The 16,317-nt window shown below is 42.2% G+C and overlaps 1 protein-coding gene across 1 annotated transcript in view; it reads left to right on the top strand.

Moving 5' to 3' along the window:
* Window positions 1-15,451, top strand: part of ift80 (intraflagellar transport 80 homolog (Chlamydomonas)) — a 63,241-nt gene extending 47,790 nt beyond the window's left edge. Inside the window, exons 11-19 of the mRNA XM_067451884.1 lie at window positions 1,140-1,303; window positions 1,491-1,555; window positions 2,760-2,895; window positions 2,974-3,121; window positions 10,084-10,255; window positions 11,874-11,963; window positions 12,035-12,207; window positions 14,880-15,003; window positions 15,087-15,451. Of these exons, the coding sequence (XP_067307985.1) occupies window positions 1,140-1,303; window positions 1,491-1,555; window positions 2,760-2,895; window positions 2,974-3,121; window positions 10,084-10,255; window positions 11,874-11,963; window positions 12,035-12,207; window positions 14,880-15,003; window positions 15,087-15,197 (1,183 nt within the window). The 3' untranslated portion in view covers window positions 15,198-15,451. The remainder of the gene's footprint in view (window positions 1-1,139; window positions 1,304-1,490; window positions 1,556-2,759; window positions 2,896-2,973; window positions 3,122-10,083; window positions 10,256-11,873; window positions 11,964-12,034; window positions 12,208-14,879; window positions 15,004-15,086) is intronic.
* Window positions 15,452-16,317: the final 866 nt, after the last annotated feature.

Raw genomic sequence — 16,317 nt, 5'->3', positions numbered from 1 at the left:
GTCCGCTGAGAAAAGCCATATCTTTGTGATATCTATTAAAGGTGCAGTGTGTAGTATTTATGAGGACCTATTGACAGATACACAATATAATATACATAACTATGTTTTCAGTGGTGTATAAAACTGTTGCCATTTCTATCTACACACACTGTTCACCTTACAGTGAAGCCGCCATTTTGTGCCGTCATGTGTCTACGGTAGCCCTAAAAGGACAAACTTCTCTACAGAGCTCTAGCTACTCTCTGCTCTCTCAGACGACCACATTTTTGTCCTGTTTTGGCCACCGTAGCTTCTCTATGTGCTTGGAAAGGGAGGGTTGAGAGATGGGCAATTCACAACCTCAACACTAGATGCCGCTAAAAGTTACACACCGCACCTTTAAAAGATTGACAGCACTGAAACAACTTCCTTGTTTACAACCAGTCATTCATAAAGACATCTAGTGGATCTAGACCATTTCTCAACACCAAATATGGCATAGCCATTATAAAAGAAAATAGGAAATGATCACAAGCAAATAATTCAGTCAAACAGGCACTGTTTATGTTTGAGTCACATATTTGAGGTCTAAATAACTACATTCTCGCCTAAAAAATGAGACACACAGAACAATAGTATTTGTAAAGAAACATATGGTGTCTTTCTTGACTGCCATGACAGTCACCGCGAGTGGAGTGATACAAACGGTGAAACGGTTATACCCTGCAAAAAATGCTCTTATCATTTAGTATTTTGTTCTCGTTTCAAGTCCAAGTATCTAAATATTCTTAAATCAAGATGCATTTACTAGATCAGTAAAACCACATACGATATTTTTGCTTGTTTTCTGGGGAAAAAATATCTAACTGAAGTGAGTTTTTGCTTAAAACAGGCAAAATGATTTAGACTGGAAACAAGACAACATGACAACAATATCTAGGATAATTTCTGGAAAAGGCTCTCAGCTAATCAGATTCGAGAACCGAAAGAACTGTTGTATAAAAAAGAAAAGCAGAGTCCATAGCACATCTAGCTCAACTATAATAACTCATTGTCCATTTGATTTGAGTTATCATGGAGAAGTGTGTTGTGTTGTTGAACTGTCTCACACACACTCACACACACACACACACACTGTTTCTGTGTTTTTCTTGCGCCAGACACTTTCTGTTGGTGGATGGAGCAGAGGTCTATGTGTACTCGTATGAGGGCCGTTTGGTGTCATCCCCCAAGAGTCCCGGCCTGAGAATGGACATCCTGAGCACTCAGTCCATCTCGCTGAGCAGCGACACCATCGCCATACGAGACACAACTGATGAGCGAGGTGCGGAGCGCTTCCCCTGACAGATGCATGTAGAGTTTAGTGTATTGTGAAGCTTCCCCGCTGAGGCCAAACGCTCCACAAGTGGGACATTACTGCAGGGCAAGCTGTGATGTTACCTGAAGACCTTTCAAACGGCTCATGATGTACTCTAATTAGTCTCTGTTGATCTCTTCCTTCTCTTCTCCAGTCATCTTCCTGTTCGAGGCCCAAACGGGAAAAGCCATCGGTGATGGCAAACCGCTGATCCACAAGGTAGACACACACACACACACACACACACACAAACACACATTGTGTGACATTACACACACTATTGTCCATCAAAGCGTTTTTAGCTAGCTAAAAATTATATACACTGCAAAAATGCTCTTCTTATTTAGTATTTTTGGGATAGAAACAAGAAATAAGATTATTATCCTCACCCCATTCCTGTTTTAAGCAAAAAATATTTTTTATTTTCAACAAAACAAGAACAAATATCTAATGTGGTTTTACTGATCTAGTAAATGCATCTTGATTTAAGAATTGTTAAATATTTAGACTGGAAACAAGACAACATGACTGAGTAAGAGGAGCATTTAGTGCAGTTGCGTATCCTGTAGTTAATGGTTATTGTTCTTTTTTTCCCGGACTGTGATAAAATGCCCCGGGCTAGTGCCGCCACCTTGTGGGTCAACTGATTAGTGCAAAAAAAAGCGAATGGCATGTGCAAGCTGAGCATGCAGAGTATGCACTGTGAATCAGCTGACAATGAACTTTACATCATGCACACCGTTCACAAGCCCTAGCGTTTGCGTAAAAGCCGATGTATACTTCACTTTAGAAGGAAGCTGCCTATAAAGACAGAAGACAGCAAGGCAGCTCACTAGCTCCTGGATTAGAGCTGTAGTGGGGTTATTATTTAACTGACACAAATGTGTAAAAGCCATTACAGACTCCACAAGAACAGAGAAAAGTTCTCGCTCCCAGGGCCGAGAGATCAACATGCGGTCATTGGTTTAGGCGTTCTCGCAGCTCGGTCATCTGAGCAAAACTTTTTTGTTGTGGGTGTCCGAGAACTATTGTGTGATTGGTCAGACATTTTAAGTGTGTGTTTTGGCACCTGCTTTTCTTGTGAAGTATGGAGTGTCCTGGACAGAACGGACTTTGTTCTTGTTCTTGCCACCTCACACTGCAAAAAATGCTCTTCTCATTTAGTATTTTTCCAGTTAGCTAGTATTTTTTTAAAACAAGCAAAGTGATCTGCCAATAAGGTGAGAAAAATAATATTTTTTCTGTTTGGGACGGAAACAAGAAACAAGATTTCAATCAGAAATAAGATTATTTTTCTCACCCCATTGGCAGATCATTTTGCCACAAGCAAACATAAACTATGATGTCAGAGTTTAATGACTGTATGGAGATACATATATATATGTGTGTGTATGTGACCCATCCGTGCCGTCTGTCCGTTTAGACAGAGGTGGTGTTAATTGCACTGGATCAGTGTGGCTCGTCTAACGACAGAAGGATCGCTTTGATCGATAAGAACCGCGACCTCTACCTGACCTCTGTGAGAAAGCTGGGCCGAGCTCACAGCATCTATAAGATTGGTGAGAATCCAGGAGGAAAGTCAAATTCAGCCAAACATCTGTATTAGGGTTTGAATAGTCATTGTCATTCTCATGCAGGTTCAATGGTTGACACTGTGGCCTGGAACGACTCTGCTAATATCCTGTGTGGAGTCCAGGACAGCCAGTTCACGGTGTGGTATTACCCCAGTGTGGTGTTTGTGGACAAAGACCTGCTCCCCAAAACCATCTTCACCAAGGACAGCAGGTACACACGCTACAACTAACGTCTCAGATCTGAGATCTCAGCACAGACTCTATCAGCCGCCGGTGATTTGTGCATTTCTAGGAGCTGATTTTTACTTGTATACCCATTTTCTGAAAACGCTATTTTTATTCTTAAACCCAAAATATCAACCTTTAGCCTGACAGACCTACAACCAATCAGAGCAGCGGAGCGACACATAACGTTAGTTGTCAAATGTCAACAGAGCTCAACTGCACTGTGTTGCCAAGTCTGCGGTTTTCCCGCCGGTGGTTTTCTATGTCCGCGGGTTGAAGCGACGTCAATTATGTGATATATAGACCCAGGAATGCAATTTTTAGCAGGCAACCGTGCCAAAATAACACACATTTTACCCCACAAACGGCATTTTTTCTGGAGAATTTGTCAAACAGTTGGTATTGATCCATCTTTGTGAATTCTTCTCACTGTGTGAGGTTCTCCACTCTCCAGTTGTAGAGGCTCTGCCCTATTTGGGGAAGGGGGCGGGAGCAGCAGCTCATTTGCATTTAAAGAGACACACGAAAACTGTGTGTTTTTGCTGCCAGCCAAATAGGAGTTTTCAAACCAACCTTTTATAAATACTCTGTGGAGTATTTTGAGCTGAAACTTCAGATACATTCTGAGGACACCTGAGACTTATATTACATATATTACAATTACTGACAATCAGACTCCAGTTTTCCAGTTTGCAAAAATGGCTAATCCAAAATACCTGAAGTTTCGCCAGGGTGACGCTCAACAGTCCATGCATTGAGTTCGTCTTGAGCCAAGGATTGCAACAATTATAATAACAAATATGATAACAAATAAGCTAATCATGATAACAAATTTGAGCTTGCAGTATCAAGGACTGTTTATGTACAGCTAAATTACTGGAAGCAGCTGACACCGTAAGTCTTGCACATTCAACTTAGAGGTTAAACCCACAAGGAATATCATCCAAAAGTTGATTTATTTCACTAATTCTATTCAAAAAGTCAAACTTTTTGTTTGATATATATAATAAATTTTTTTTTTTTTAAATAACAAAAAAATGAATAACAAGTAAAAATATAGAATACTACAAACAATCAACCAACACAAAAAACAGAACAGAAACAGAGCTGATGGTGAATAGAAACAGAGCTGATGGTGAACAGAAACAGAGCTGATGGTGAACAGAAACAGAGCTGATGGTGAACAGAAACAGAGCTGATGGTGAACAGAAACAGAGCTGATGGTGAACAGAAACAGAGCTGATGGTGAACAGAAGCAGAGCTGATGGTGAACAGAAACAGAGCTGATGGTGAACAGAAACAGAGCTGACGGTGAACAGAAGCAGAGCTGACGGTGAACAGAAACAGAGCTGATGGTGAACAGAAACGGAGCTGATGGTGAATAGAAACAGAGCTGATGGTGAACAGAAACAGAGCTGACGGTGAACAGAAACAGAGCTGACGGTGAACAGAAACAGAGCTGACGGTGAATAGAAACAGAGCTGATGGTGAACAGAAACAGAGCTGATGGTGAACAGAAACAGAGCTGATGGTGAACAGAAACAGAGCTGACGGTGAACAGAAACAGAGCTGACGGTGAACAGAAACAGAGCTGACGATGAACAGAAACAGAGCTGACGGTGAACAGAAACAGAGCTGACGGTGAACAGAAACAGAGCTGATGGTGAACAGAAACAGAGCTGACGGTGAACAGAAACAGAGCTGACGGTGAACAGAAACAGAGCTGACGGTGAATAGAAACAGAGCTGATGGTGAACAGAAACAGAGCTGATGGTGAACAGAAACAGAGCTGATGGTGAACAGAAGCAGAGCTGATGGTGAACAGAAACAGAGCTGATGGTGAACAGAAACAGCTGATGGTGAACAGAAACAGAGCTGATGGTGAACAGAAACAGAGCTGATGGTGAACAGAAACGGAGCTGATGGTGAACAGAAACGGAGCTGATGGTGAACAGAAACAGAGCTGATGGCGAACAGAAACAGAGCTGATGGTGAACAGAAACAGAGCTGATGGTGAACAGAAACAGAGCTGATGGTGAACAGAAGCAGAGCTGATGGTGAACAGAAACAGAGCTGATGGTGAACAGAAACAGAGCTGATGGTGAACAGAAACAGAGCTGATGGTGAACAGAAACAGAGCTGATGGTGAACAGAAACAGAGCTGATGGTGAACAGAAACAGAGCTGATGGTGAATAGAAACAGAGCTGATAATGAACAGAAACAGAGCTGATGGTGAACAGAAACAGAGCTGATGGTGAACAGAAACAGAGCTGATGGTGAACAGAAACAGAGCTGATGGTGAACAGAAACAGAGCTGATGGTGAATAGAAACAGAGCTGATGGTGAACAGAAGCAGAGCTGATGATGAACAGAAACAGAGCTGATGGTGAACAGAAACAGAGCTGATGGTGAACAGAAACAGAGCTGATGGTGAACAGAAACAGAGCTGATGGTGAACAGAAACAGAGCTGATGGTGAACAGAAACAGAGCTGATGGTGAACAGAAACAGAGCTGATGGTGAACAGAAACAGAGCTGATGGTGAACAGAAGCAGAGCTGATGGTGAGCAGAAAACAGAGCTGATGGTGAACAGAAAACAGAGCTGATGGTGAACAGAAACAGAGCTGATGGTGAGCAGAAAACAGAGCTGATGGTGAACAGAAACAGCTGATGGTGAAGAGAAGCAGAGCTGATGGTGAACAGAAGCAGAGCTGATGGTGAACAGAAACAGAGCTGATGGTGAACAGAAACAGAGCTGATGGTGAACAGAAACAGAGCTGATGGTGAGCAGAAAACAGAGCTGATGGTGAACAGAAACAGAGCTGATGGTGAACAGAAACAGAGCTGATGGTGAGCAGAAAACAGAGCTGATGGTGAACAGAAACAGAGCTGATGGTGAACAGAAACAGCTGATGGTGAACAGAAACAGAGCTGATGGTGAACAGAAACAGAGCTGATGGTGAACAGAAACGGAGCTGATGGTGAACAGAAACGGAGCTGATGGCGAACAGAAACGGAGCTGATGGCGAACAGAAACAGAGCTGATGGCGAACAGAAACAGAGCTGATGGTGAACAGAAACAGAGCTGATGGTGAACAGAAGCAGAGCTGATGGTGAACAGAAACAGAGCTGATGGTGAACAGAAACAGAGCTGACGGTGAACAGAAACAGAGCTGACGGTGAACAGAAACAGAGCTGACGGTGAACAGAAACAGAGCTGACGGTGAACAGAAACAGAGCTGACGGTGAATAGAAACAGAGCTGATGGTGAACAGAAACAGAGCTGATGGTGAACAGAAACAGAGCTGATGGTGAACAGAAGCAGAGCTGATGGTGAACAGAAACAGAGCTGATGGTGAACAGAAACAGCTGATGGTGAACAGAAACAGAGCTGATGGTGAACAGAAACGGAGCTGATGGTGAACAGAAACGGAGCTGATGGTGAACAGAAACGGAGCTGATGGCGAACAGAAACAGAGCTGATGGCGAACAGAAACAGAGCTGATGGTGAACAGAAACAGAGCTGATGGTGAACAGAAACAGAGCTGATGGTGAACAGAAGCAGAGCTGATGGTGAACAGAAACAGAGCTGATGGTGAACAGAAACAGAGCTGATGGTGAACAGAAACAGAGCTGATGGTGAACAGAAACAGAGCTGATGGTGAACAGAAACAGAGCTGATGGTGAACAGAAACAGAGCTGATGGTGAATAGAAACAGAGCTGATGGTGAACAGAAACAGAGCTGATGGTGAACAGAAACAGAGCTGATGGTGAACAGAAACAGAGCTGATGGTGAACAGAAACAGAGCTGATGGTGAACAGAAACAGAGCTGATGGTGAATAGAAACAGAGCTGATGGTGAACAGAAGCAGAGCTGATGATGAACAGAAACAGAGCTGATGGTGAACAGAAACAGAGCTGATGGTGAACAGAAACAGAGCTGATGGTGAACAGAAACAGAGCTGATGGTGAACAGAAACAGAGCTGATGGTGAACAGAAACAGAGCTGATGGTGAACAGAAACAGAGCTGATGGTGAACAGAAACAGAGCTGATGGTGAACAGAAGCAGAGCTGATGGTGAGCAGAAAACAGAGCTGATGGTGAACAGAAAACAGAGCTGATGGTGAACAGAAACAGAGCTGATAGTGAGCAGAAAACAGAGCTGATGGTGAACAGAAACAGCTGATGGTGAACAGAAGCAGAGCTGATGGTGAACAGAAACAGAGCTGATGGTGAACAGAAACAGAGCTGATGGTGAACAGAAACAGAGCTGATGGTGAACAGAAACAGAGCTGATGGTGAGCAGAAAACAGAGCTGATGGTGAACAGAAACAGAGCTGATGGTGAACAGAAACAGAGCTGATGGTGAGCAGAAAACAGAGCTGATGGTGAACAGAAACAGAGCTGATGGTGAACAGAAACAGCTGATGGTGAACAGAAACAGAGCTGATGGTGAACAGAAACAGAGCTGATGGTGAACAGAAACGGAGCTGATGGTGAACAGAAACAGAGCTGATGGCGAACAGAAACAGAGCTGATGGCGAACAGAAACAGAGCTGATGGTGAACAGAAACAGAGCTGATGGTGAACAGAAGCAGAGCTGATGGTGAACAGAAACAGAGCTGATGGTGAACAGAAACAGAGCTGATGGTGAACAGAAACAGAGCTGATGGTGAACAGAAACAGAGCTGATGGTGAACAGAAACAGAGCTGATGGTGAACAGAAACAGAGCTGATGGTGAATAGAAACAGAGCTGATGGTGAACAGAAACAGAGCTGATGGTGAACAGAAACAGAGCTGATGGTGAACAGAAACAGAGCTGATGGTGAACAGAAACAGAGCTGATGGTGAACAGAAACAGAGCTGATGGTGAACAGAAACAGAGCTGATGATGAATAGAAACAGAGCTGATGGTGAACAGAAGCAGAGCTGATGGTGAACAGAAACAGAGCTGATGGTGAACAGAAACAGAGCTGATGGTGAACAGAAACAGAGCTGATGGTGAACAGAAACAGAGCTGATGGTGAACAGAAACAGAGCTGATGGTGAACAGAAACAGAGCTGATGGTGAACAGAAACAGAGCTGATGGTGAACAGAAACAGAGCTGATGGTGAACAGAAACAGAGCTGATGGTGAACAGAAACAGAGCTGATGGTGAACAGAAACAGAGCTGATGGTGAACAGAAGCAGAGCTGATGGTGAACAGAAACAGAGCTGATGGTGAACAGAAACAGAGCTGATGGTGAGCAGAAAACAGAGCTGATGGTGAACAGAAAACAGAGCTGATGGTGAACAGAAACAGAGCTGATGGTGAGCAGAAACAGAGCTGATGGTGGACAGAAACAGAGCTGATGGTGGACAGAAACAGAGCTGATGGTGAGCAGAAACAGAGCTGATGGTGGACAGAAACAGAGCTGATGGTGAACAGAAAACAGAGCTGATGGTGGAAGTCTCTGTTAGCTGCGCAGCACACTGTAGTCCTCCATGTTTTAAATTTCTCCCAGCGTCAGTGTCCTGTCATGGCGATTCAAACGATGGGATTCTGCAGGAGGCAGAACATTTTTTCGGGCACTTCTGTGGACACACCGGGGTCGGCGCAGAAGTCCTAGCCGCTCCACGGCCACAATGCAAGACGGAACAGCGGCGACCGAGAAGCGGAACATCCCAACATCATGCCGGACGCCGATGACGATGGCCCGGATGACGCTAGCCCGGTGCAAACTTCAGCCACCATGCAGCCCGAGGGAGACCACCAGTGAGCAGCCGCGGCGAGAAACATCAAGTGTCCTCCAAACCAGAACCAACCGCAGCAATTCAAACATAAACAGTAGAGAAGCGGTGGAAAACGGCGAAACGACGAACAACGTCCTCTAAGTGGTTGCCAGCAGTCAGCAACAGTCCCAATTGTAGCTCTAGACTAGTCACAAACATAAGGATATAAAATAAAATCTAAATCTAATAGTACATGAACATGATTTGTGGGTGGAGAAGCGGCGAACAGACAACGCCAGCGTCCTCTCCCCCACGTTGCCTCAACTTGTATTATATTCATTTATTACACACAGACTGATATATTTCAAATGTTGATTTCTTTTAATTTTGATGATTATAACTGACAACAAAGGAAAATCCCAAATTCAGTATCTCAGAAAATTAGCATAATTTGTGAAAAGGGTGAATATTGAAGACAGCTGGTGCCAAACTCTAATCAGCTAATGAACTCAAAAACACCTGCAAAGACCTTTTAAATGCTCTCTCAGTCTAGTTCTGTAGGATACACAATCATGGGGAAGACCTGAGAGTTGACCGAAAGACGACCATTGACACCTTACACAAGCAGGGCAAGACACAAAAGGTCATCGCAAAAGAGGCTGGCTGTTCACAGAGCTGTGTGTCCAAGCACATTAATAGAGAGGCGAAGGGAAGGAAAAGATGTGGTAGAAAAAAGTGTACAAGCAATAGGGATCACCGCACCCTGGAGAGGACTGTGAGACAAAACCCATTCAGAAATGTGGAGGAGACCGACAAAGAGTGGACTGCAGCTGGAGTCAGTGCTTCAAAAACCACTATGTGGCCCTGTGTAATAAATCAATATAATATACAAGTTTCACTTTTTGAATGGAATTAGGGAAATAAATGAACTTTTTGATGATATTATAATTATATGACCAGCACCTGTAGATCTTAAAACCATGATGTGAACTCTTTTTTTCCAACTGCGTTTTTGGTGCCTTCAAAGAAAGTCATTGGATGCACTGACACATGGAGTAGACAGTTAGTTAGGGTTAGTAGAATGAGTTGACATGTAGTTGACAAATTCCTTGACTATCGAAATAAAGTGTTAACAAGCCATCAGGTAATTCCTTAGATCTCTGCCCAGTTGTTATTGAAGACTTTGAGCATGGAGGCTGCACATGTACTGTGAATGTCATGTCTTCCGCAGCGAGTTAAGCCGCTCGCCTCAGATCCTGAGCTATGTGGGCTCTCAGGTGACTGTGAGACGGACGGACGGCTCTCTGGTGTGCACCGCAGTGTCCCCGTACCCCACATTACTGCATGAGTATACCTGCAGCGCCCGCTGGGAGGATGGCCTGCGCATCTGCCGCTTCGCCAAGGTCAGTGGAGCACTGAGGGATTGTGTGTGTGTGTGTGTGTGTGTGTATGTGTGAGGTAAACTGAGGTGGAGATTCATACAGAGAAAATACCTCAACCCTGCTCCTGCCAAGTTTATATCCAACCTGCTTAATCTGAATTTCACACCGATGTTGATCAAGAAGAGCTTTGCTGCGTCCCAATTCGCCTACTTATACTACGTCCTAGAAGGGAAGAAAAACGACATACTTTTGAGTGTGTAGCCGAAGAGTATGCAAGCTTTGGGACACTACTTCGTCATCTTTAACGGACTCTGTCGCATCTCATCACCGTTTAACTGCCCTGTCCATCACCACACCGTTCAAATCCTCCACATTCAGTTTAATCTCCTGCCGTATCGGAGAGAAATGTAGCCGCTCGTTGATCTGCCGTGTGTGTGTCTTTAATGCAGAGACTCTCCTCATGTGTTTGCAGTTTAAATATAATGATGCATTTAAAAGTTAACGGCCAAACATGTCATTAAAATAGTTCTCAATGCTGCTCCAGGTGAAATATAATGTGGACAACACTGAATAAATATATTTTTGTCAGGTTAAATATTGATAGTTGATCACTCAAACCCTTTTATCTAAACTTCTCTACTTAACCATCAGTCTCGCGCATCATTCATGTTTGTAGTTTTTTAACACTTTTAATCCGTGTTTGTAGTTCAAAAAATTAATGAAAATTATTCATGAATATTATTTTATATAAAATATATATTTTATGAAGCATGCTGAACTCTAAAACTGCTAGAAAATCAAAGCCATAAATCTAAAAAAGTCAAATTTTGAGTTTCCGAGAATGAGCTTTCAGTGTGAGTTTGTTTGGGGACAGTGCCACATTTTCCCCATTAGATGCCAACAAAACTAGCGTTTTTCTCTCTCAAATATTACATGCGCACACACACACACACACACACACACACACAAAATGTATTATACACATACAAACCACACTCTGACATCCATACTAACACACCCACAGCTGCATAATTTATCTTAACCGCTGTAAGCATTTGCTTTATAGGCCAAACCTGAGGAAATGACGCCAACTGTTTTTAAAGTTTAAATTGTCAGGGATATAAAGAATGGATCCAAGAGCAGAGGTTGACAGGAAAACAACAGTCTTTAATGAGAATGAAAACAAGGCAGTCTGCCGTTGAGGCACACAGAACTGGTGAAGCAAACTCAGGAAACAGTTGATCTGGTCTTGAAGAGCTGAGAGGATCGGACACCCGTAGAGGGAGAGGCAGTGCTATGGAGAAGATCACAGCCAGGCACAGAGGACCACGAAGGTCTACTTGCAGCAAATACAGGACTCAGGCAAAACGTAGGCGCAAGGCTGTAACAGACACTCAAGACAACTTCCAAACTAATCAGACATGAAGGAAGCAGCAGTCGTAATGACATGACATGAAATAATGATCCAACAAGGGCCAGCATGAACAAACACTAGATAAAGGGTAAGCACTCACACCAAAGTGGGAACAGGTGTCATCGCCCGGTGTGTGTGTGTGTGTGTGTGTGTGTGTGTGAGAGAGAGAGAGAGAGAGAAAAGACTATGATCCCAAAACTGCAAGTGTTGGTCTGTGTGTTCCAGGACCAGGCGCTGTGGTCGTGTTTGGCAGGTCTGGCGATGGCCAATAGGGAGCTGAGCACCGCAGAAGTGGCCTACGCTGCTATTGGAGAGGTGAATGCGTACTCTAGTGTGGGGCAGTGCCTCTCATCAGAGTCTCTCTAACACTAGTCTGTCTCTGGTAGATTGATAAGGTGCAGTACATCAACTTCATAAAGGATCTGCCATCGAAAGACTCGAGTCTAGCACACATCCTGCTGTTCAGTGGGCACGTGCAGGAGGCCGAGGCCACGCTTCTGCAGGCCAACCTCGTCTATCACGCCATCCAGATCCACATCAACCTCTACAGCTGGGACAGGTGCGAGCCGTGTGTGTGTGTGTGTGTGTGCGGACCCCAAATAATCAAGCCGAAGATATAGATCAGGGATGGTTAACTTCAGTAGTGACGATACCAAGGGGCCAGATTACTAATACACACTGACACATTTTATACCGTTTCACTCAATTTACTTTTTATTAAGAGAAATCATATAATTAATATATATATTTTATTAAATATAAAACATGTGCAATTATACTAATACAAATAGCAAACTGTGTTGTCGGTTGACTAATTGGCTAATGCCGCTGAGAACAGTTAGTAATCGTGCCGTGCCAGGTTAAGTAGAAAACAACTGGAGCCATTCCTTACTATTCCGCATTCGGCCAAAGGTGGAAAAGCGGCTTTAGTCAGCAGTGCAGTGGCAGAATGGCTATTTACATTAAAACCTTTCATTACAGATTTTGTTTCCAAAAAAAACCCTAAACACATGGGTGACCCCTTGAACATGGTGAAAAGATAATCCGTTAATCTCCTTGACTGGAAACCATGATTTCTGTTTAGTTTTGCTCATTTTAATAAACTTTCACATTAGTGTGCACATCCTATGCTGTAATTATCACATAAAGTCAAGTCACCTTTATTAATATAGCGCTTTATTAAAGTCCAACTGTTTCAAAGCAGCTTCACTGTGTTAAACAGGACAATATGTGGAGAAAACAGTGATGTGATCAGCTAATTTCAATGATCATATAGTGAATGCAGGCAGATCAGTATTATAGTTGAAGTTTAAGTGTCCCCAACTGAGCAAGCTAAAAGCCAAAGGCGACAGAGGCAAGGAACCAAAACTCCTTCAGGGCCAGAATGGAGAACAAAACCTTTGGAGAAACCAGGCTCAGTCGGGGCAATTAATACAGCATCGGCTGGAAACAGGGACCTTTCCTGGTTTGATGTAGTATTAAAGAGTTTGGAGACCGCAATAGACGTGATTTTAAAATGTATGCGATGTTTAATAGGGAGCCAGTGCAGTGTTGACAGAACTGGACTAATATGATCATACTTCCTGGTGCTAGTAAGAACTCGAGCTGCTGCGTTTTGGACCAGCTGGAGTTTGTTTATTAAGCGAGCAGGGCAACCACCCAGTAGAGCATTACAATAATCTATCTATCTATCTATCTATCTATCTATCTATCTATCTATCTATCTATCTATCTATCTATCTATCTATCTATCTATCTATCATGGACCAGCTGGAGTTTGTTTATTAAGCGAGCAGGGCAACCACCCAGTAGAGCATTACAATAATCTATCTATCTATCTATCTATCTATCTATCTATCTATCTATCTATCTATCTATCTATCTATCTATCTATCTATCTATCTATCTATCTATCTATCTATCTATCTATCTATCTATCTATCTATCTATCTATCTATCTATCTATCTATCTATCTATCTATCTATCTATCTATCATGGACCAGCTGGAGTTTGTTTATTAAGCGAGCAGGGCAACCACCCAGTAGAGCATTACAATAATCTATCTATCTATCTATCTATCTATCTATCTATCTATCTATCTATCTATCTATCTATCTATCTATCTATCTATCTATCTATCTATCTATCTATCTATCTATCTATCTATCTATCTATCTATCTATCTATCTATCTATCTATCTATCTATCTATCTATCTATCTATCTATCTATCTATCTATCTATCTATCTATCTATCATGGACCAGCTGGAGTTTGTTTATTAAGCGAGCAGGGCAACCACCCAGTAGAGCATTACAATAATCTATCTATCTATCTATCTATCTATCTATCTATCTATCTATCTATCTATCTATCTATCTATCTATCTATCTATCTATCTATCTATCTATCTATCTATCTATCTATCTATCTATCTATCTATCTATCTATCTATCTATCTATCTATCATGGACCAGCTGGAGTTTGTTTATTAAGCGAGCAGGGCAACCACCCAGTAGAGCATTACAATAATCTATCTATCTATCTATCTATCTATCTATCTATCTATCTATCTATCTATCTATCTATCTATCTATCTATCTATCTATCTATCTATCTATCTATCTATCTATCTATCTATCTATCTATCATGGACCAGCTGGAGTTTGTTTATTAAGCGAGCAGGGCAACCACCCAGTAGAGCATTACAATAATCTATCTATCTATCTATCTATCTATCTATCTATCTATCTATCTATCTATCTATCTATCTATCTATCTATCTATCTATCTATCTATCTATCTATCTATCTATCTATCTATCTATCTATCTATCTATCTATCTATCTATCTATCTATCATGGACCAGCTGGAGTTTGTTTATTAAGCGAGCAGGGCAACCACCCAGTAGAGCATTACAATAATCTAGCCTTGAGCTCATGAACGCATGTACTAACTGTTCAGCATTTTGCATTGAAAGCATGTGCCGTAATTTAGATATATTTTTAAGATGATAGAATGCGGTTTTACAGATGCTAGAAATGTGGCTTTCAAATGAAAGATTGGTATCAAAGAGCACACCCAGGTTCCTCACTGACAACGTGTGTGTGTGTGTGTGTGTGTGTGTGTGTGTGTGTGTGTGTGTGTGTGTCGAGGGCTTGACAGAGCAGTCATCAAGTGTTAGACAGTATTCTGGGTGTGTTTGTGTGCTCATGTGTGTGTGTCTTTGCAGGGCTCTGGAGTTGGCGGTGAAGAACAAAACCCACGTGGACACGGTGCTCGCTCACAGACGGAAGTTCCTGGAGGACTTTGGCAAACAGGAAACCAACAAGAGATTCCTGCAGTACTCTGAGGGAGTATGTTCACCTCTCAGAGAACTAGGGCTTTTTATGTGCTGTCTGTAATGTAGTAATGTCTCTTCATTCCTACTTGTGCTCAGGTGGAAGTGGACTGGGAGAAGATCCAGGCTAAAATTGAAATGGAGTTTGCTAAAGAGCGGGAAAGAGCAGCCAACTCGTCCACCAGAAGCAATGTGTCCGTTCGCCGCTAAACACACACAGCTCTAGCGTAGTTCAGGTAAACTGAGGCCCGGGTCGCTCTCAGCCATCTCTGAACTTCACACTCTTCAACACTGACTCTTATAGCAGGCGTTTGAATTCATATCTCAGCACCTGACAAAATATGAACAGGCATCATTTTTTAGCTGTTATTTATATCTTATATCTTATCATTTCATGAAGATTTTGTAACAAGAATGTCTTGCTTTTTTATTTATGTGTATACAATAAATGCAGATTTGAAATACATTGGCGATAGAGTGAATGAGATCCGTGTCCACCTAACATGTTTGGTGATCCAGTCTGGGACATTAGCATTAGCCAATCACAACTACAATAAAATAAGTCTATAGCCATAAACCTGCTTAAGCAAGTTAAAAAGAGATCTCAAACATTATCATTGGTAGAAATAATGGTCACACTTCAGTTTGGGGAACACATATTCACTATTAACTATAACTTTTGCCTCAATAAACTCCTAATGACTGCTTAAAGCTGGTAAATTTAGGTATTGGTAAGATTAAGTGATGTAGAATATGATCATGCATTAATATGTGCTGTATAAGCACTAATCAACAGATAATACCTAGTCATGTGCATGATAATAAAGAAATGTAGTGAGATTTGAACCCAAAATATAGTTACTGAAATAAAAGCAAAAATTGTGACAATCAAAATATAATCCAGAATATAATTCCATACACACTGTATCACTGGCAGTAGGAAAAGTAGGGATGTCCTGAGCCCATCTCACGATCCAAATCGGCTATCTCAACACGATCCTTTATTTAACGCCCGCTGTCACGCAGGTGTCCTGCTGTAGATGGCGCTATGCACCTTCAGGTGGGTTTACCAACTGCCATTGAAAGAAGAAGAAGAAGCTCAGATGTGGCAGAACCAATGAGGCCTGATCTAGCGTGTCACACACGTTTGATATACCATGCAAATACCCCTTATCTACCCAATATCTAAACTTAACAACTACCTAACTATTATTAACAACCAGTCATTATGAGTTTATTATAGGAGGATATTATATCTCATTACTGCTGTGGGTGTAGTGAGAGGATGTGTCGTACTCTGTGGCATTAAAAACTCAGTGATGAACATCAT

The sequence above is a fragment of the Pseudorasbora parva genome, chromosome 8, assembly GCF_024679245.1.
Source record: "Pseudorasbora parva isolate DD20220531a chromosome 8, ASM2467924v1, whole genome shotgun sequence".
In the NCBI taxonomy this organism is placed as follows: domain Eukaryota; kingdom Metazoa; phylum Chordata; class Actinopteri; order Cypriniformes; family Gobionidae; genus Pseudorasbora; species Pseudorasbora parva.
This window is presented reverse-complemented; position numbering and strand designations above follow the sequence as displayed.